The sequence below is a fragment of the Perca fluviatilis genome, chromosome 4, assembly GCF_010015445.1.
Source record: "Perca fluviatilis chromosome 4, GENO_Pfluv_1.0, whole genome shotgun sequence".
NCBI classification, from domain to species: domain Eukaryota; kingdom Metazoa; phylum Chordata; class Actinopteri; order Perciformes; family Percidae; genus Perca; species Perca fluviatilis.
The window spans coordinates 32,401,421-32,423,563 of NC_053115.1; the positions used below are offsets into that span (position 1 = coordinate 32,401,421).

General features: G+C 42.7%; 1 protein-coding gene and 1 long non-coding RNA gene across 2 annotated transcripts in view; one reads left to right on the forward strand and one right to left on the reverse strand.

Annotated features, from left to right (window-relative positions):
- Positions 1 to 22,143, forward strand: part of rspo4 (R-spondin 4) — a 63,643-nt gene that overhangs the window by 20,739 nt on the left and 20,761 nt on the right. The window contains exons 4-5 of the mRNA XM_039796522.1: positions 1,029 to 1,166; positions 8,713 to 8,919. Coding sequence (XP_039652456.1) covers positions 1,029 to 1,166; positions 8,713 to 8,919 — 345 coding nt within the window. The remainder of the gene's footprint in view (positions 1 to 1,028; positions 1,167 to 8,712; positions 8,920 to 22,143) is intronic.
- The window catches only part of LOC120556794, a 46,002-nt gene continuing 32,680 nt past the window's right edge, over positions 8,822 to 22,143 (reverse strand). Inside the window, exon 3 of the long non-coding RNA XR_005638892.1 lies at positions 8,822 to 8,913. This is a non-coding gene — a long non-coding RNA (uncharacterized LOC120556794). The remainder of the gene's footprint in view (positions 8,914 to 22,143) is intronic.

Sequence of the window (22,143 nt, forward strand, 5' to 3'; positions counted from 1 at the left end):
ATACTCAATTAGTCAACTAATCGTTGCTGATATTAACTCACATCAGCACACATGACTCCTCTGACCTGAGGCACTGAATAGTGAAGGAACTCATTGTTTTTTAAGTTCACTAACAACAGACAGTTTACACATTTGGACTAGCTCCGTTATTGAGATGCACCTCTCTTAATTCATTCCAGAAAAACACTGTGCCAATAAAAAGGAAAAAGAAACTTAAGTTCTTACCTAAGAAATGCATGGTTTTTGTCTCATTCACTCAGAAATGTATTTGACCCAAGAGATGCCTCAGAAAGAGCTTACCACGTTTCTTTATCCCAGACTGCAGCTGCAAACTAAACTCATCAATACTGCTACCTGAAAACAACATTTACAGTTAAAATAATAATAATGATAATAATAATGTATACTTTATTAATCCCACAAGGGGAAATTCCAATGTTTTCACTCTGTTGTTATTACACACAGGCCTGAATTGCACACTATGTGCTCAGTACCTATACATACACTAATGGAGAGATGTCAGAGTGAGGGGGCTGCCCATGGAAAGGTGCCCCGAGCGGTAGGATGCCTTGCTCAAGGGCACCTTGACAGTGACCAGGAGGTGAACTGGCACCTCTCCAGCTACCAGTCCAGCACCATAGTTTGGTCCGTATGGGGACTTGACCCAGCTGCCCAACCCAGCTACCCAACCCAACCCCCTACTGACTGAGCTACTGCCACCCTAAAATATGTTATGATCTGACCTGGTCTTTGAAATACACACTAACAGCATGAAGATTTTAAGACTTTGACACTAATATCAAATCATACTGCCTCCCATGAACCTGAAACTTATCTTTCACTCATTCTTTTTGACTCGTGGTTTTCTGCAGAATTTAACCATAACTTGTTTAAACAGCGCCATCCCTTCTTTCCATCCTGCCCACCTGGGTGTGGAGTGTGACATAGGTGAAAAAGAGACCGTAGTTTCCTCCTGAATTTACCCAAATTGTTTATTCTCCTATGTGTGATGGTCTCCCTCCTCTCAGAGTGTCGCTCTTCGGACTGTGAGCACTGTTTCAGCCGGGACTTCTGCACCAAGTGTAAGCCCAACTTCCAGCTGTACAAAGGCAAGTGTCTGACCCGCTGCCCAGGAGGAACCTTCGCCCACCAGACAGACTGCGTCGGTAAGTAAAGACGCGCTGCAATTACAGCACTAATATTTAAAAGGAACTTACATCAAACGAATAGAAGTAATCTGGGAGCTTTTTCAGCCTTGTCAGATAGCAACAGAAGGATGCATCTGAAGATATTCTATTTTTTTTTTTATCCTCAGTCAACATGAAATTGATCCTCCTAAGTATTATATGTATTATATATATTATGTAATATCAATGCCTGATATTATTCCTCTGTGCCATAGAGCTCCACTATTAAAAACACATCACTGAGCCACACTGTTGCACTAGGCGACATGTTCCTTCATCACCACGAACACACAGACTGTAGTTTATTTTGAATCAATGCTACACACAGCATCCTGCTGCCACAAATACTCAGTAGAGCACCAGATGTGGATTAATCCACCGCTGAAAATAGTCCCCAACAAATGCATGCTTTCCTCCTGTTTCTGTTTTAGTAATGTTTGCTAAAAACTACAGTGGCCAGCTGTTTTAGGAAATTACTGAGTCTTTAAAAAAAAAAAATGCAACAATATATTTGTGAGCGGTTGTTGAGCTGTAAAAATTTATTTCTTAAGTGGGAACCAATGGGCTTGAGGCTTGAGTGATTTGTTGACAATAGTAAAAATACATACAATACCATCTTTATCCATTAAACTGTATCTTACTCTGCGACTACAGGCACACTAGTGGCCAGTTTACAATAATTTTTTCAGCATCCTCATTTCAGACACCTGCATACGCCTTTATAGCAGTTTTGAGAAAGCTGAACATGCTAGTAAATGCAACAAAAACTGAAATACTACAGCATGTTAACGCCTTATCCGAGTTTCTGATCACTGTCTGCCATGTGTGTGTAGCCTAGATGCTTGCTAAATGTATGTCTCAGTTAGTCAAATTGAAATGATGCTGATAAATGATGTAATAGTGCTGAAAAAAGGTGAAAGTCTGACACGACTGATCACACGTAGAAGCTACAGTACAGACTCAAAACCAGAAGCACAGTGTGAATGCAAATAATATACTTATTGTTGAGAACGCTGAAACCCAAATAACCTACTTGCAGTACACCGTTTAACACCTGTGTGACCTTCAGTGACTTGTATCCTGTTATAAAGTGTGTGAACTAAAAGCGCATTGACCCCCAGCCAGCTATAAAATGCAGGTCCGCTCTGCAATGGACACACCAATGATACTAACCTGAGAGATTTATTGAACAGCAGACACTTTCTCGCAAAGTGCTTTTCCTTTTATCCATGGTCTGCCTCTCTGGCAACTTTTCTGCAGTATTTCATGTGTGAGCCTTTTATCAGTTTGTGGGTTTTCCAATCTTGCACGAAGCCAATTTTAGTCTAAAATCTGCAACTTTTAATATATTGCACCTGTTTCGGTGAACTACACTATGTGTCAGTGGTGACCATTAAACAAGAAAACAAAGAGAAACAAAGAAATCATTTTTAAAACATGTTCGCATAGATGAAATCACTGTTCACAAAGAAGTGCCATAATCAAAGTTAGCTAACTTCTAATCACATTGAATGCTGCCGACAGCTTAATGACGCATTCAAGCTACAAGTTCTGCCTTTGGGACATTTTGTCTGAAATATTTTTCTTCTTTTCTTCGTCTGGTTCTGTGGACACGCATGTACTCCATTTCTTTCTCATCTATTTCTGATACGTTTTTTTTTTTTTCCTTTTCTCATATGGAGCCAAGCTTTCAATGTAACACATGATTCACCTTAAAAGTCTTCAGAGAACTTTCAGAGTTTATCTTCATATCTCGTTGTGTCATCATCCATCCCTTCTAAGTGTGATAGATTGTTGAACTCACTCATCATTCGGTGCTGTTCGGGACTCCAGATTCCCCCTCTGCTGTCCACGTGCACCATCTGCAGCTACTGTTGTTCCTTGGCATTGTGACCACATCTGGTTTTCATGGCGATATTAAGGTTTCATGTCTCACTGTTGGTACACACCTCAAGCAACTCCAAAAAAAAAAAAAAAAAAGTCACTGGAAATCTATTTATTTTATACCCCAAATCTGACAACGATAATGAAAATTACCAAGAAATGTTGGCCCGTCTTGGCCGAGTCTGCTGCTTTTTCCGTTGTGGACCGCGTGGAAAAACTTGCGGCGACTGATTTTGTGGGTGACATCACTCATCAGCAACCAGTCACTCTGAGTTTAATGTCCCGTGATTAATGCTTCAGCTGGCATTCATCTATTTTAAATAATAGCAATGTGGTTGCCAGGGGTCTGAAGAAAATATTAGTCTGAATAAGTTGTTACTACTCAATGGGTTATGGTTGTAATTGATTTATCTTAATTATCTAAGTCCTTGCATTTCTCTAATCTATGTATTGAAAAGCACAATAAGACATTTTTTTTTTCAATTAAAAGTTAAGATCTTCTGGCACTCTTAGACCGAGAATGAAAAATGCATGTTAAAAGTCTTTATTTAGTCAGGCGTAAAAAGGCTGACCACTTTCAAACTCTCGAGGTCTTCACCTGTCAGAAACCTATGGGGGACATCACGGAGACTATGTCCATGTTTTATACAGTCTATGGTCCTCACCTAAAAGTGCCTGAAGAACTTTTCTTTTCTGTTACCATTTTCTTCATCTTTGAGAGCACCTTAAAAGGGTAACTTTGGGGTTTTTTCCAACCTATTTTCCTATGTTGTTGTGTCTAAGTAGACTGGGGTAAACCCAGCCCGATCTGCCGGCGATTTGATTTCGCCCCGCAGCTCAGGCTGGAAACCTGTACGTTTATCTATCCTGCTTCCGTTACAAATTTGCGGGAACCAATCCCAAACTGGCTTATCCACCTGGCGATCTATTGGCTGGTTTAACACGATGACGATAGAGAAGCGACCAAGCAGCTTCTTGTTTACATTCGACAAGCCGGCCACCGAAGCGCAGCAACCCGTTGATGCCGCTGCTACGTCACCCGGATCGTTGGTCTGATTGGTTGAAGGTCTATCCAATTGTGTACAGAGTCATTAGAACTATATGCCTGTTGATCACGCCTCTTGTGCAGAGAAAATTCACAGCAGACTCCCCAGACTAATGTTCAATCTTAAAAGATTGAGCTTGGTATGGTGATAGCCACACTAGTGTCTAAGTCAGTGGTTCCCAACCTGGGGTCCGGGCACCCCTCAGGGGGGCGGCAAAGATCACAGGGGGTGCGCAAGTCTTTATCTGGTTTGAGGTTGAGGTTAAAAAACAATATTTGCACATGTTAAACAAATTATGATAATACACTAGAATATATAATTTATACAAAAGTCAGTATAAAAACTATATATTTTTGTTCTCGCTTAAAATTGGAGGCAGGCCACTTAGTAGGCCAAACCTCCGGGACCTCTTAACCTGGGACCCTTGCTGTCATCAGGTCATCTGCTAGCTACTCTCATTCTCATCTTTCTCACTATTTTATGAATGAAACATGGCGGAGAAACGTAAAAGTCTTGATAACTGCTCTGTATCAAAAAAGAAAGTAAGGCTCTATCTCGAAAGTTACCTCAACTTCGGTTTCGGGGGGAGGGGGGGGCTCAGCTTTTCTTAGACATGAGTAGGGGGTGCGCCAAGGAAAAAAGGTTGGGAACCACTGGTCTAAGTGACTGATGGGAACAGTGGGCCACATTCACCAATATCTTCCTAAGTTTTTTCTTACATTTGCTCTTAAGAAAGTTCCTGAGAAAAGTCTACGTCTGATTCGTGACGTGTTCTCAAACAGCAGAATTGTTTGCAGGTGTGTTCTTAGAATGATGAATCCCAATGTCTTCGTAATCTGAAAGCTTGTGCCCGTTGCTCCTACTTAGCACAGGTAAACGCCCCGTTAATTCCCATAACAGGGCATGAGATGGCAGGGCCGTGTGCACACTTGGTAAAGACTGTGGAGGCCTCGACTCCAAAAGAAAGAAAAACTTTAATAATTCTGAAGTGGAGGTACTGCTGCAAGAAGTTAGCGAAAAACGAGACATCATACTGTATTTAGAAGTGTCAGCAGTGCATACAAAGCAGCAAATAAAACCGATGCATGAAATGCAATTACCATAGACCGTTATGGTATTTACTCATGCAGTGAAAGCTGTATCTGGAGAATTTTTCAATTTCAATTCAATTTTATTTATAGTATCAAATCATAACAAAAGTTATCTCGAGACACTTTACAGATAGAGTAGGTCTAGACCACACTCTATAATTTCCAAAACCCCAACAATTACAGTAATTCCATCAAGAGCAAGCATTAGCAGTGGCTATCGCGACAGTGGCAAGGAAAAACTCCCTTTTAGGAAGAAACCTCGGCAGACCCAGACTCTTGGTAGGCGGTGTCTGACGGGCCGGTTGGGGGTGTGATGAACAGTGCCAATAATAGTCACATTAAAGGTCACAGTGACTTCGAAGGTCATCGTGGAAGTTCATGTCATAGCAGGGCACATAGTGTCATACTGAGTAGTGCAGTCCCCTATACCGGATCCAGACTACTCTGTGCATAGGAACATCACAGCAGGACGTTGCGGGATGTAGCGTGGCGCTGCAGAGCATGGGTGGATGCGGCGGATGCAGCAGGACGCAGCAGGATGCAGCAGGACGCAGCAGGACGCAGCAGGATGCGGCCGGGAATTGCAGAGAATCGCAGAGCATAGCTCTGCGAAGAAGAAACATAAGGACTCCGGGGAGTAAACTCCCCAGAGCTAGATTAGTAACAAGCAATTCTGGGACAGGATGCATACAAAAGTAACAAGTAGAGATGAGAGAGCAGCTCAGTGTGTCATAGGAAGGAAACAGCCTCCCCTGCAGTCTAGAATTGTAATAGCATAACTAAGAGAGGCAGGTTAGAGAGAGGTGCCTGGTCGAAGCGGAGCCTGATAGCTGAAGGCCCTGGCCCCCAGTCTACTTCCAGAGACTCTAGGAACCACAAGTAGCCCCGCATTCCGGGAGCGCAGTGCTCTAGTGGGACAATAAGGTACTAAGAGCTCTTCTAGGTATGATGGTGCTTGACCATTTAGAGCTTTGTAAGTCAGGAGGAGGATTTTAAATTCGATCCTAGAATTCACAGGAAGCCAATGCAGAGAAGCTAATACAGGAGAAATATGATCTCTTCTCTTAGTTCTCGTCAGAACACGTGCTGCAGCATTCTGGATCAGCTGGAGCGTCTTAAGGGACTTATTTGGGCAACCTGATAATAAGGAATTGCAGTAATCTAGTCTAGAAGTAACGAATGCATGGACTAGTTTTTCAGCATCGTTTTGAGACAGGATATTCCTAATTTTGGCAATGTTACGGAGATGGAAAAAGGCTATTCTTGAGGTTTGTTTTAAGTGAGCGTTGAAGGATAAATCCTGATAAAAAATAACTCCCAAATTTCTGACAGCAGTGCTGGAGGCCGGGGCAATACCATCCAGACAATATGCTATATCTTTGAAAACGGTTCGTCGGTGCGTTGGTCCTATCACAATAACTTCCGTTTTGTCTGAGTTTAACATCAGGAAGTTGTGGGTCATCCAGGATTTTATATCCCTCAATACACGTTTGAAGTCTTGCTAACTGACCACTTTCATCTGGCTTAATTGACAGATATAATTGGGTATCGTCTGCGTAACAGTGATAGTTAATTGAGGTGTTTCCTAATAATATAGCCTAGAGGAAGCATATATAAGGAAAATAGAATTGGTCCAAGCACTGAGCCTTGAGGCACGCCATGGCTAACTTTGGCGTGCTTGGAGGGTTTATCGTTAATGTTAACAAATTTCTTCTTTCCATTTCCCCTTTCCACTCCACTTCCTTCCCACTTTCCATTCCTCCACCTTTCCATCCACTTTCCATCCATCCATCTACACTATTCTTTCCCATTATTTCCATCTATACTCCTCCCCTATTCCATCCTCATCACTATTTACCATCCACCTACTGTCTCTGCTTCTCCCATTCCTCCATCCATTTTTCCACTTCTTCTTTCCTTCTTTATATTCCACTGTCTTCCTTCTAACTATCCGTCCTTTCCATTCTTCACTAAGACTCTTCTTCTGTGTGTGGCGGCTCCACTTCCATATACTCCCCTTTATCCACCAGTCCCTATATTTCATTCCTTCCTGTCCTTCTCCTATTCTCCTTTTTTTTACCCTCCACTCCATTCTCATTCCTCCATGCATGTCTTCTACTCCATCCTTCTCCCTACCATTACTTAATTTATTCTCTATTTCTTCTTGTGTCTCTCTCTGTTCCAATTCTTTTTCCAACATCTTCATTCCATCCACGTTCTTTTTCATTCAAAGTTGTTTTTATTTCTATTTCCACCTTTCATCTTCTTTGTCCATCCATCCTTTCTTTTCTCCTCTCCTTTCCTCTATTTATTCTATTCATCTGTCTTCCTCCTCTTCCTTCTTTCTCCTGCGTGTCGTGTGCTCTGTCCTTCACTGTTTTGTCTTTTTCCAATGTATGTTGTGTCTCTTGTTCTCCTGTTGTGCTGTGTCTATTTGTCTCTGGTTTTTATTCTTGGTCTTCGGGTCTTCTCCGTGTGTTTCTCTGTCTCTTGTTCTCATGTGTGATGTGTGTCCATTTCCTCCTTTCTATTTCTGGTGGGGTTTTTTGTGTGGTCTTGTCTCTCCTGTATCTCCATGTGTCCATTTCTTCATCCACTTGTCTCTGTGTTTCACATTCTTCTTCTTTCTGGTCTGTGTGTCTCTCTATTCATCCTTCTCTTCTTTTTTTCTTTGTCTTTTTCTTCTTTCTCCATTTTATTGTCTTTGTTATCTCGTGATTGATGCCAACTTCCTGTGTGTTTTTCTTATTCCCGTTTTCCCTTGTTATTTTCCTCTTTTATTTCTTTTATTCGTGTGTGTGTCCACAATATCTTTCTGTATCTGTTCTTTTTCCTTATTCTCTCTCTCTCTCTCTTTCTCTTCTCTCTTCTCTCTCTCTCTCTCTCTCTCTCTCTCTTTCTCTCTTCTTCTCTCTCTCTTCTTCTTTCTTCTTGTGTTGTGTGTCTTTGTCTCTGTGTATGTGTATATGTATGTATATGTGTATGTATGTATGTGTGTATGTATTGGATCTATGGCTAGTTATTGTTTATTCATAAGGAGTCTGGTGAGTTTGGCGATGGCGATTTTGGGGCTGTTTCATGTTAAACTAAAAGGATCTTACTCTTTAACGAAAAGGTCGACCTCTGTAGGGATCCTTTCCATAATGTTGTCAGACACTTAGAACAATGATCTGAGCCTGTCAGAGGCAAAAACAGAACTTTTAGTGGATGCAACCTGATGATGCACATTTGTCCTATATGATTAAAATTCAAATTTTTCAGTCAAGGTTTTTGTTCACATTAGTCACTTACACATCAATGCATTGAAAAATAGGGTCCAGGTTGAAAATAACGAAATTACCCTTTAAGGGTCCATGGATTCATCACATGTGAAACTGGTTGAGTACTTGGCTTCTGCAATCCTGTTGTTTTCCACAATATTGTCTTCTTTTCAGATATGTGGTTTTGTAAAATGATATCTTTTGAGTAGGACCTTAAAAACGTCTTAATTCTCTCGTCTCTTAGAGGACTGTCTCCTGGCTCCGTTGGGAGAGTGGAGCGACTGGAGCGTCTGTCTCCGTGACGGCGTCCCCTGCGGCTTCAGGTGGGGCAAGCAGACCAGGACCCGGGGGAGCGGGCAGTCCGGGAGAGCGCTGGAAGAGAAAGCGGCATCATTTTGCCCATCCCACAGCGAGACACAGAGGTGCAGGATGAAGAAAAAGTGTCCTACAGGTGAGAAGGGAAGGAAGGAGGCAGATTACAGATGCAAACAGTTGCTGCAATAAATGGCTGCAATATTTTATTGTCATCATATATACATTTTAAATCTACCACAAACTAACTGCAGCAGAGACTGGCTGCTTCTTCTTTATTACGTTGGTTGCCAACATCTGTGAAATCCCTGCATTGTTTGGTCATGTACTGTATTATTTGATGTGTTGACACACTTGTGCAATTTATAATGCCAAGTGGGAGAGATTTTACCTTATATAAAAATTCCAACGTGTGCTACTTCAAATTAACACTTGCAGGCTGACGTTAACGGTTTTCCTTTCGGCAGCAGTGGCTTAGTGGTGTAGAAGGGGAGGGACGCTTCCTTAGATAATTTTAGGTGTTATGATGCATACAACATTTCAAAGTATCAGGGTTCTTTATTGGTGATGGAGGCCTAACGTAGCTGCAGAGCCAGAATACTCCGTATGGATAACGTCATGTTGTAATGTTGGCACTGCGAATGGTCTTTGTTGAAAGCTGATGTTACTGACATTTTGTAACTTTAGTGGCAACTTATGGACATGTTGTACTCAGCAACCATGAGCAAGCAACATTATGTTGTGGTTTCCAAGGGGTGTTTCATAAACTTCTGCCAGTTATGCCAGACTTGCTATTTTCAGGAAATTCTGTTTCATAAAGCAAGTTCTGGCCAACAGTAATTTGCTATGTCACTTAGTCACTATATAGTTAGTTTTCACAGTTAGCCTCTCTCTCTCTCTCTCTCCCTTTGTTATTGCTGTATTGTGAATATCACATTTAAACTGCAGCACCATTACTACTTCGTTAAGGTTGGGGGACGATCGTGGTCATGGTTAAAATTAGTCTCGCATTGCCAGCTCTATCTCCACAGCACTGCAGTGTATGGTCTACCTACACTACAGATACATTCTGGGATAGGAGGAAAAAATTCTGTGGGTTGTTGCATTTCTTTAAACCAATCAAAATCGTTTTGGGCGGCGCTAAGCTCCGGACGCAGCGACGGTGCCTCTGCAAAAGTCTCGGGAAGGAACTTGTTTTGATGGAACATTTGCACCCCGCAAAAGAAAACGCCACATACAATATTAAATGACGTTAACTGTTCACACAATACAGTAACGTGAGCTATTTAAATTAGCTGGATACATGGTTACACCCATTAGCTCTTTCCAGTGTATCTCTGTGTGTTCTTCGTCCACAGTAATCCCACCAATCGGTCCCAAAACGTCCCAGTCAGAGAGGAAATGCCGTTAACATATTCTTTGTAAATCTTTACAATCATTCCCCGAAAGAACCAAGCAGGCCTGCCTTGTTGCACCATCCAATTGTTTTTTCAAAATTCGCCATTTTCAGCGTGTAGCTTGCTAGCTCGAAGTTTCCCGAAGTGAAGGGATTTTGAGAACGACAACTTACAGAGAGAGGAAGCCCTGACCAAAACTGATTTGGGGTAGGAAACGGGAAAAAAACGCGGTCTCCCGTGTTGAAGTCTGTCTTTTTGCTGACTCATCCACCCGACATCACCCCTATGCAGACTTTGTCACACAAGAACAACATCCCCTGACTTCTTCCTTTGCTCTTGTCATAGTTACTACAGCTGCTAGAGGGCGTTGTCACAGGTATGTCATTTTGGGGCACTTGCTGAAACGACCAATTGTGTCCTTTTTCTCGGGTGGACAGTCTCGAGTCATCGCGTGGATCTTGTTGCAAGTGCTGTTAACAGACTCAGGGCAGTTCATCTGTTATGGTCAGTGGTTCACCAGTTTTTTTTGTGATTTTGTGAATCAAAACAACACAGTTTGGGAGATTTTGTTTATGGCAAATGAAATACGACACAAACATGGTACAAACCAAAGTTTCTGATGACAGAATGCGGTGGAACGAGTGGAAGGCTGTAGGGAGGAAAACACTTTCAAAATGTTTATCTATTTAAAAAATTGGAGAGATGTTTGTGACAGAATGTTATGGAAAAAGTGATAACTAGAAGGGCACTCAGAGAGTGCAGACCTCCGCCAAGGACATGCCCGACCTCGCTCTGTTAACGAAAGCAAAAAATTATTTGTATATCCACCACGTGAAATTGATTGGGTTCTTCCTTGGTCTATGCTACACCCTTCCACCAAGTTTCATGAAAATTGGGCCAGTTGTTTTTCTGTAACCCTGCTGACTAACGGACCAAACTGAAAACATAACCTCCTTGGCGGAGGCAACAATTTTGAAAAGTTGCGTCACTAATGAGAAGCTTTGTGAGTTCCGGAGGACACCACTATTTTCTTATTCCTTTAAAACCAAACCAGGAAACCTACTGCTATTGCTGTTTAATTGCATTGTTGGAGTGAGTTTAATCTAGCCTGACATCGTCATACTCAGATTCTAGTCAGAATATGAGTCTGATACTGCTAAATTGGGCTGTGATTATGGGGCGTTTCAACCGAACCAGGAAAGAAAATGCCTCTGCACTCAATTGGATAGACCTACAACCAATCAGAGCCAGCCCAGTCTCGTGGCAGTTTGTGAAATGGTCATGTTATTGAATCTATTGATTTGAGTACAGGACACGACAATGTCGTTATTTTCATGTGGTAATCACGAATTTTAAAGTAATGTATTTCAATGGGAAGCATATTTCGTAATCACAGAACGATGACGGTAGCGAGTAGTGTTGATAAGGCGAAAATCCGCGCAGGGAGGTTGGTCGGGGTGGTGGATGGGTCAAACAACACAGGACTTTCACCCCGGAGACCGGGGGTCACGTCCCGCGTGTTGCAGTTCTTTTCCGCGTTATTCTCTTCCTAACCACAACCGTCCCGTTGTTGTGGCCGGCGTGTGGCGTTTCATTTCCCGTTGTTGCGTGCCACAGAGACGGCGTGTGGCGGTCCGTCCCGTTGTTGTGGCCGTCGTGTGGCATTTCATTTCTCCGTTGTGGCATTTCATTTCCCTATTGTTGCGTCCCCCAGAGCAGCCCAGTGTCATGGCAGTTCGTGAAGTTCACGTTCACGTTCGAAAATCGTGACCTGTACACGTAATAAACGAGAAAATCGTGACCTGTAGACAAATCAATAAATTTAAATAACGTGACCATTTCACGAACTGGCGTGAGACCGGGTTGTCAGAGCAAAGGAGACAGACGTCACAGAAGCTGCAAGTCAAAGGCAGGCTTCAACAGAGCAAAGGGTTAGGGTTAGGTGCCTTGAAGGCAGCGGTCGCAGCACTGCCTGGAAGGAGCAGTTGGGGGCAAAAAACACCATTGAGCTGCTCATCATGTGTTCTGTGTTTGTGAGGGTCGGTGCCTGTGTGTTTTCCACTTCTTCCACAATGGAAGGCATGTCATTTGAGGTAATTATCATTATCATTGTCAGATCGTATGTCCAGTGGCATTAGCAGAGGAAGAAATCCGATCCAGCAGAGTCTGGCGCAGGGATCGGGCCCGTGGACCTACTGTAATAGCACACATATGGGATAAAAGGATGCTGTGGCATCTCCCCGACATTCCTCTGTTGTTCCAGATTAGACGGCTCTAGTCTTTTAATTCCCGTTCCCTTGTTGTCTTATTGTTTTCAGATGATGAGGAAGGACATGGGTCTCGTCTCCCATCCACTCTCTCTCCTCTGTTTTTCTCCCTTTGTCTCTTTACCGATGGTAGCAAACAGTCACGGGCAAACAGAGAGCTTTGTTGTTGTTCTCCTGGCAATTTAGCAACATCTGACTGTTGCGTTGTCTGGGAATGTCTTTTGGATTATGGCTGGACAATTAATAGAATATGAATTGCGATCAAGATTTTGGCTTGCCACAGTTAAATGAAAATGATAAACAGCAATACCGATGTTTAAAATGCATGCTCCGCTCATAGAAAACTTTGTTGCATATCAAATCAAGCGCTTCCAACAAACAGCAAACACTAATTTAAAGCTACTCCAAATAATTGGCTGATGCAGACATTCACAACTCTTGTCAAAGTAAATAAATTCAACAGTAATATACCTGGCCTTCCTTTGTTTTAAATGCATTGAGGATAAAGGAACATGTATGCACCGTGTCTGGGAGTGTGACAAAATTAAAAAATTCTAGAGGGAGGTGATCATTAAAACTATGTTCATCGTCTGTGAACATTCCACTTGACCCCAAGATGATATTGCTGCAGCTGTATCCAAAGAAATCTAAATCTGAAAGCCCAAGCAAATAAATGTATTGATTTCACTATACTACAGGCAAAAAGGACTATAGCTCTCATCTGGATGAAAATTGAGGCACCTACAATTGGTACTTGGATCAAGAATATGGGGCGATGTATGTCCATTGAGAGATTAACGTTTATATTAAAAAACAAATTGGGTGTGTATGAGAAAATCTGGAAACCATTTGACCAATATATTACAAAAAAGGAGACATAGGGGAGCTTCTACAGAGGGAAAATGCGGGACAAGATACCCATTATAAAGTAAATAAGTGGTGAACCCCAGTAGAGGAAAGGACAGAGGCATGTCTTGGAGGTGATAGCAGAGGTGCAATGTTAATAATAATGTTTTTGTATTTGTGCGTATCGTAGCTTTGCTGTAGGTGCCATTGTTCTGTGCATGTGATACTGTCATATAGTTTGCTTTTTGGCTCTTCTGGTGATGCAGATGTTGGGAGAGAGATTTTAAACTAACAGTATGACTCAAGTAGGACTCAGCCAGCCAGTCCCGCGCCAGTAGTGGCATTTTGCACGGCCGTTCAGTGTTAAAGAGGCGTAATGCAGCTTTGGCCATTTCTTCTTCATTTCTCGCATTCTCGCTTTTGTCGCAGGTTTCATTTTAGTTAGCAATAATTAGCCTGTGCCCATGTTATCTCCTAACATATACGTACGCTCTCCGTCTCTGTAAGATTGGGAATGATTGAGATTCAAGATCAGTTGGAGGCTGCACAGTAGAAGAAGAAGATTTATTTATTTATATTAGGACAATGCACATTAATCAACATTTCTGTAAATGCGCCAGTATTAGCCAGTCGGCTAATTTTCAACTGTAGTCCAGCAAGATGTCATTTTGTCTGAGGACATCTCACATTACTCAAAGTTGGCCAGGATGACATTTAATCATTCAATCAATTTTATTTGTCACATGAAATCATACAAAAAGGACATATACTTCCAGTGAAATGTTATCCCATCAGCTCCTTGAACTCGTGCATGATTCATCAAAAAGCAGAATGTGGCTGTCAGATCGGCACACAGAGAAAGAGTCACCCGATTGAATGTCACCGGCACTCCAGGATCCAGCTAAATCTCGGCGAAAGGACACCACAGCTTCCGACATCCTGCTGGACGCAGGCACATTTTAAAACTTAACCGTCCAGCTGGCTAGCTACCCAAGGCTAGCAGAGTCGGGAGGTTAGCAGAGTCGGCTGGACACTGGTGTTGATTTCCCGATCCTGATGAAAGACTCATAGCCACATGAAATCACCGTCCAACGTCAACCACAAAAAGCACAAGTAATGTTTGTAAAATAGACAATTCAGCGTATATTTTACAGAGCTGACGGAGAGGCGACTGGTAGGGATGGGCGATATGGCCTAAAATCCATATTGCGATATACACTGCAGCCTCTTGCGATAACGATATATATCACGATATATAAATTATAATAGAACCAGAAAGCCAAACTGCTAAATGTATTTTTTTAAAGATAAAGAAACATATGTAGTTTTGAGAACATTTATTGTGCAAACCTGTAATTATACAACATCCATCCATCCATCTTCGTCTGCTTATCCAGGGTTGGGTCGCGGGGGCAGCAGCTCCAGCAGGGGACCCCAAACTTCCCTTTCCTGAGCCACATTAACCAGCTCCGACTGGGGGATGGCGAGGCGTTCCCAGGCCAGGTTGGAGATATAATCCCTCCACCTAGTCCTGGGTCTTGCCCGAGGCCTCCTCCCAGCTGGACGTGCCTGTAACACCTCCCTAGGGAGGCGCCCAGGGGGCATTCTTACCAGAGGCCCAAACCACCTTAACTGGCTCCTTTCGACACAAAGGAGTAGCGGCTCAACTTCGAGCTCCTCACGGATGACTGAGCTTCTCACCCTATCTCTAAGGGACACGCCAGCCACCCTCCTGAGGAAACCCATTTCCCATTATCAACCCATTATGTGTATAGGACTTTCGGTCGGCACCAAGGTGCTTCTGGAAAACCGTTCGCCACCTCAGGAGGGGGAAGCGGGGAACCATCCAAGCTGTGTACAGTAAGGATGAGACTCTGTTGACCTCAACTGAGGAGGTAATAGGGTGGTGAAAGGAGCACTTTGAGGAACTCCTAAATCCAACTAATACGTGTCTATGTCAGAGGCAGAGCTGGAGGATGATGGGGGATTGTCGTCAATTTCCCTGGTGGAAGTCACTGAGGTATTCAAACAATTCCACAGTGGCAAAGCCCCAGGGATTGATGAGATCCGTCCAGAAATGCTGAAAGCTCTGGGTGTGGAGGGGCTGTCTTGGTTGACACGCCTCGTCAACATTGCGTGGAAGTTTGGGACAGTACCTAAGGAGTGACAGACAGGGGTGGTGGTTCCCCTGTTCAAAAAGGGGGACCAGAGGGTGTGTACCAATTACAGGGGTATCACACTTCTCAGCCTCCCTGGTAAAGTCTACTCCAAGGTGCTGGAAAGGAGGGTTCGGCCGATAGTCGGGTTGAAGAAGAACAATGCGGATTCCGTCCTGGTCGTGGAACAACGGACCAGCTCTTCACTCTCGCAAGGATCCTGGAGGGAGCCTGTGAGTATGCCCAACCGGTCTACATGTGTTTTGTGGATCTGGAAAAGGCATATGACCGGGTCCCCCAGGAGATACTGTGGGAGGTGCTGCGGGAATATGGGATGAGGGGGTCCCTTCTCAGGGCCATCCAATCTCTGTATGACCAAAGCAAGAGCTGTGTCCGGGTTCTCGGCAGTAAGTCGAGGGTTGGCCTCCACCAGGGCTGCGCTTTGTCACCAATCCTGTTTGTAATATTTATGGACAGGATATCAAGGCGTAGTCGGGGTGGGGAGGGGTTGCAGTTCGGTGGGCTGGGGATCTCATTGCTGCTCTTTGCAGATGATGTGGTCCTGATGGCATCATCGGCCTGTGACCTTCAGCACTCACTGGATCGGTTCGCAGCCGAGTGCGAAGCGGCTGGGATGAGGATCAGCGCCTCTAAATCTGAGGCCATGGTTCTCAGCAGGAAACCGATGGAATGCCTCCTCCAGGTAGGGGATGAGTCCATACCGCAAGTGAAGGAGTTCAAGTACCTTTGGGTCTTGTTCGTGAGTGAGGGGACAATGGAGCGGGAGATTGGTCGGAGAATCGGCACAGCAGGTGCGGTATTACATTCAATTTATCGCACCGTTGTGACAAAAAGATAGTTGAGCCAGAAGGCAAAGCTCTCAATCTACCGGACAATTTTCGTTCCTACCCTCACCTATGGTCATGAAGGCTGGGTCATGACCGAAAGAACGAGATCCAGGGTATAAGCGGCCAAAATTACAACATAATGTTGCAGATAAATAAAATTTGAGTAGACTAGTTGCAGAGACTTCAACAAAGAAAAGGCTTGAAGTATATATTCTTTCCTTTAGTGCAAACCATTCTAAAAGGCACTACACTTAGTTTAAGTCCTTGGTTCTTAAATGCCACCAGATGCAGAGAACAGGTGTCTTTTTAGTTAAGGAACAGACGCTGTACTGAAAATACTTTCAGTATTAGGCAAAGATGCACAGATACTTAAATAAAAACATATTTCAAACAAAGTTTCTTACCTGCAGCCTAATGTAACACATTTGGTTTTAAACATTTTGTTCTCTAAATGAAATTAAAACTGGTGTCTTGTTAATAAAGGAACGAATACTGTGAATTCAGGCTGATGAAAGGCTCCACGGTACGGCTTGACCACAGGTCCGTTGTAGCAGCTTAAATCCGAACCAAGTCCAAATAATGGATGTTGCACCGGTCTTTTTCACCAGCTCCTCTGTTTTGCTTTCAGCCATGTTTACTCAAGATGATGATCCGGCTGCAGCCCAGCTCATGGCTCTAAATTTCGCGGGTAGATTGCATCATCAACATGCATTATCGCGATAGGCCAATTTTGTATCATTTGTATTGCATATCGTTTCTATCGCCCATTACTAGCGACTGGAGAGGTCTGCACCTTCGAGAACAGTCCATGACCATTTCATTGCTCACACTAGAAGATTGCTGCTGACATACCAAGTATGTTTGATAATAGGAATGTTGCAGACAAGGCCACGGGTACAGGATGGTAATTAAACAGTGACATATTCACCCTCTCACAGTGGGGTATAAAGGCTCCGTACCTTGCAACGTGTGGATTCTGTGAGCTTTCAATCAACCAGGATTTAAAAGATTTAGAAGTCAAAAGAAGGCAGTTTTACGACTCTCTGTGGTAAGTATTCAGCTCATAAACAAAGCAACCAAAACACATGATGAGAGCCCAAAGTATTTTTTACCATTGGGGTTTAAAACACCACAAATCTATTGGAAGTACTGTAAATTTAGGCAGCATAACTGGGAAGGAAAAGCAAATCAGAAGCTGTGTAATTATATGTACTTGGTCCACATGTTGATAACTCAAACAGCCTTTTCTTAGGTTCTTTCTGCATATATATTTGTAAAATGACTTTTGCGGGTACAGACACATGTTTGGTGTTAGTGTGAAAGGTTAGAAGTTGTATTTATGGTGGTGATAGTCTCCCATAATCTGACGGATTTACTCGTTTCCCTTTTAAAGAAAGAGCGGCAGTGCAGTGCTTATTTAGGACATAATGCATTCCCCCTGCTTTAAAATTGAAAGAAGATGCAGCTAGTGTTTTATGATACAGTGCAACACAAATGTAAACTGGAGAAAAACTGTGGTAACCATGGTCAAAGTCCTTTGCATCCATATTACAACAGGCTAGAACAACTGTGGCTGAACTCTACTGTCAAACATCCATCCTTCATTATTAGTCCATTAGTGCTGAGGCATATTGTTTTTTAAATCCTGTAAAGTCAAAATGAATGGATATGTCATAATACAAAACTGAAGTCCCTCGTGGCTTGTTGCCTGGTCATTACTTATTTACTTTGAATGCTTAAAAAGAGAGCAAAGCTTAATTTGTACAAGTGGTTCCTCTTGGGAAGAGAATACTGCAGATGTACTTCAGTGTTTAATGTACTAAATGCAATAAAAAGCACATCAAGCACAGGCCTGGTACAGTCACACAGCACACTCATAGTTATGCACGCTACAGCTAGCTAGCCAAAAACATGTTTAAAACACAATGTGTAGACACGGAACAGGGCTGTCTACTGGGGTCATTAAGTCTTTGAGTGTGTGCTAAGTCCATACTAATATTCTATAATATTAACAGGAAATGAGTGCACTGACTTTTGACAAGTAAAAACAAACTCTATATTTATGAAATATAAATTCACATGGAGACTTATTTTTTTGTGAGGGCATCAATCAAACAGATGTATCAATTTGAAAAGCAACACATAAATCAATCCACCATCCACAATACTTCTGTGAGTAGCTGAGATGTTTAATGTCTGGAGTCCACTGGGCTAAAAAGGCCTTCTTCTGAAGCCTGACAGCTTCCATTACAGCTGGCATCCACCAACAGATGACCTAATGGCCACAAGTCTGAGCAACATTTTAGTTTTTTGTCCTGTGGGCCTGCGAGTGTGTGAACATTATGCACTGAGGGCGCACTCAAACTTGGCCAAGTTAAACCGTGTGTAGGAGCCAAGGTGTATTGTTTAGCGTTTTGGGTCATTTATTTTCATTGCAAAGGTAACTTGTTTAATGACATTTAAAATATATAGCCTAATATGCATAAGAATTTAGGTAATGTTGTAGAATGTGCTTTGATGTGTGTGTTTTGGCCTATTAAAACTCATTCTCCAGTAGTCTGTCCTAGGGCTGGGCAATATATCGTAATATCGTGATATGACATAAGTGTTGTCTTTTCCTGGTTTTAAAGGCTGCATTTCAGTAAAGTGATGTACTTTTCTTTCTTACCAGACTCTTCTAGCTGTTTTTTGCCTTTTCCCCACTTAGACATTATGTCCACATTACTGATGAGTATTTATCTAAAATCTAAGTGTGAAGATATTTTGTTAGAGCACCAATTGTCAACCCTAGAATATCGATATCGAGGTATTTGGTCAAAAATATTGTGATATCGGATTTTCTCCCTATTGCCCAGCCCTAGTCTGTCCTGCTATTGGACAATTTGGAGTTGGTTTCTGTAAGTTGAGTTAGTGTAAATTAGGCTTCAACAAAGCAACAATTTTTTGTCTGCTGATTGTAGATCACTGATTGTGTATTTTAGGAAAGTCAATTTCAGCACAAGGTCATTTTTTTGGTTAGCTTTGCTTGGTGAAGTTGGACATGGTGGTCTTCATGAGTCAGAACCCTTTACATCCTGCAATTAGTGGCGAGGAAGGTTTTTAACAAGTTGCCACTACACCGTGCCCAAGCACGTTCAACCCCAAAGTCTGGTATGTTTGACTAGTGTGCCCGGGCACGGTACGCCTAACCGTGCCATGGTCGGCTTGAAAGAGGTGGTCAGTGCATGGTTCATTTGGACTCGGGCATGGTACGCATCAGTGTGATCGCTTAACATGCCTGATGAAGGAACCGACGTGCGCTGCATAAGCAATAAACCTGTTAGGCATGCGAGAGGGCCATATGTCGTTGCGCCACGTTGCGAACAACTCCAAATAAGCTACAAACTCACAAAGTAAGTGATGGACTCCATTGTGCTGTACGAGAGCGCTTCACTTCCTGTTTTCTTCAAACAATAAAATTGGATCGTAATGATGTAAGCGTGCTCTGGCCCTGAACGTTTTATTGCAGTGTGAGTGCAGGTCAGCGGGGGAGTGGGGATGGGGGACAATCGTGTTCGTGCACAGTTCAAGGCAACTGGGCCAAGTTTGAATACGCCCTGAGACAATAACACTACAGAAGTACACTCCCAAAAATGACTATAGAATGGTATAAACTCTCCAATGGTTTTAAAAATGCCTAAACATGTTTGATTTATAAACATAGAATTCACTACAGGACAGTTGTACTATATTACATTGCATGGGATGTTCTATCTGCAGTATGTTATCTCTGTCATCATGCATACATTTAGTAAAATTTGTTTACAAGAGTTTCCCCCACAGCTAGAAACATGAGAACCATTTTTACGGTCTGTGATGTTAACAAGCGACACTTTCTGGAGCAGCATTACTGATGAAGAGAGACCATGCGTGACTTTAACAGGTTTACATTTGGAGGGACACTAATATTATACAGATAAAAAAAAAAAGCTACTTTTATTGTCACATACACATACATGTAGCGAAATTCATTCCCTGCATTTAACCCATCCCTCAAGGGAGCAGTGGGCATCCAATCACAGCGCCCGGGGACCAACTCCAGATCTGAGCCAGTGCCTTGATCAAGGGCACTGACTGGAGAACCTAGTACATGTTTTTGATGGTGGAGGAAACCGGAGCACCCGGAGGAAACCCACGCAAACATGGGGAGAACATGCAAACTCCACACAAAAAGGCCCTGGAACGACCTGGATTCGAACCCAGAACCTTCTTGCTGTGAAGCCACAGTGCTAACCATTGGGCCACCATGCTGCAAATGGGGATATGAACTAATTTTCTGGTCTGGCATTCTTACGAAAACATTGAGCTAATTTAGGTGTAAAGGCACAAACACAATTATAGCTTGGGGCGTCCTGGTGGCACAGCAAGGCAAGCATCTTGAACTGCGGTGACCGTGATGTTGAGTTCCAATCGGACTCTTATCATCACCCAGTGGTGGAAGAAGTATTCAGAGCCTTAACTTAAGTAATACTACTAATACCACACTGTAAAAAATATTCTGTTACAAGTAAAAGTCCTGAATTGAAAATGTTACTTAAAGATGCTCTAAGCGATGTTGGGTGACGTTCGAAGTATTTTCAAACAAAACGAGGCTAGCTCGCCCCTCCCTCCTCCTTATCCCATCCCCTCTCCCTCCCTTCCGTGCTTCTGTGCACTAACCCCCCAACCCCAACCCCCAAATCTTTCTTGTCGGTTATTGGCTGGAACGCTGGAAGACTGTTTGTTATGTTTGGTGGTGCAGGATGGCCAGTTTGTTTTTGTTGCCGTGTGTGGAGCCTGAGCTGTCTACAGAGACCGCGTTTTTTTACGGCGTGTTCAGGGGACAGGCAGATCGCGGATAGTGAGGAGATGTTTGCTGTATGTGACAAAAAATGTTGTAGCCTAAAAAACGTGTGACATCGCTTAGAGCACCTTTGTATCATCATGAAAATGAACTTAAAGTATTAAAAGTACTCACAGCAGAAAAATCCTCACATTTTAGAAATTGGAAATGATCCAAACAGTAGTCAATCAACTAAGTGTTTAATGGTCTGATCATTTCAGCCTGATTTTTAGGCGTATGTATTGTTGGGTAGTTTAATTTATTATAAAACATCAGATTTTAGAAACTACATGTGTTTTGTGTGCAGAAATCTTTGTAAAGTAACTAGTAACTAAAGCTGTCAGATTAATGTAGTGGAGTAAAAAGTAAAATATTTCCCTCTGAAATGTAGCAGAGTAGAAGTAGAAAGTGGCATGAAAAGACTCAAGTGAAGTACAAGTACTTAAAAGTAAATGCACTTAGTTACATTCGACCACTGTCATTACCCCATGTTTCCCTCCACTCTGTACGCTCAAATAAAGGCAAAATGTGATAATAACTACATTGAAGATAAGGTTGATCAATCATGGCTTTCAGTCTATGTGTGAGGATCATGGACATGATTTCAAAGACATTTTTCCGTTCTCTTACCCTGAAATACTGAAGCATCCATCTGTTTGATCTACACGGACTCTAAACGGTAATGGCGTTACTGTCTTCAGAACCAGCTGTACGGTCAGCTGCTGAAAGGACAAAATGTCTTTACCAGGCTGAGTAACTTCAGAACTCAATCGACAAAAAGTAGGCTCATGAGGATTATGCTAAAACAAAAAAATATGGACATTGTGGCAGTGGGCAGCTCAAAGTGAAACTGAGGGCCTTGATCAGTCATTATAGAAATATGATCACAACATAAAGACCAGAGATACAGTCAGAGATTTGTGTAATTTCAACAGCTGGCTGTGGAGATTAGGGTTGGGTATCATTTGTTTTTTTTCCGATACTGGTG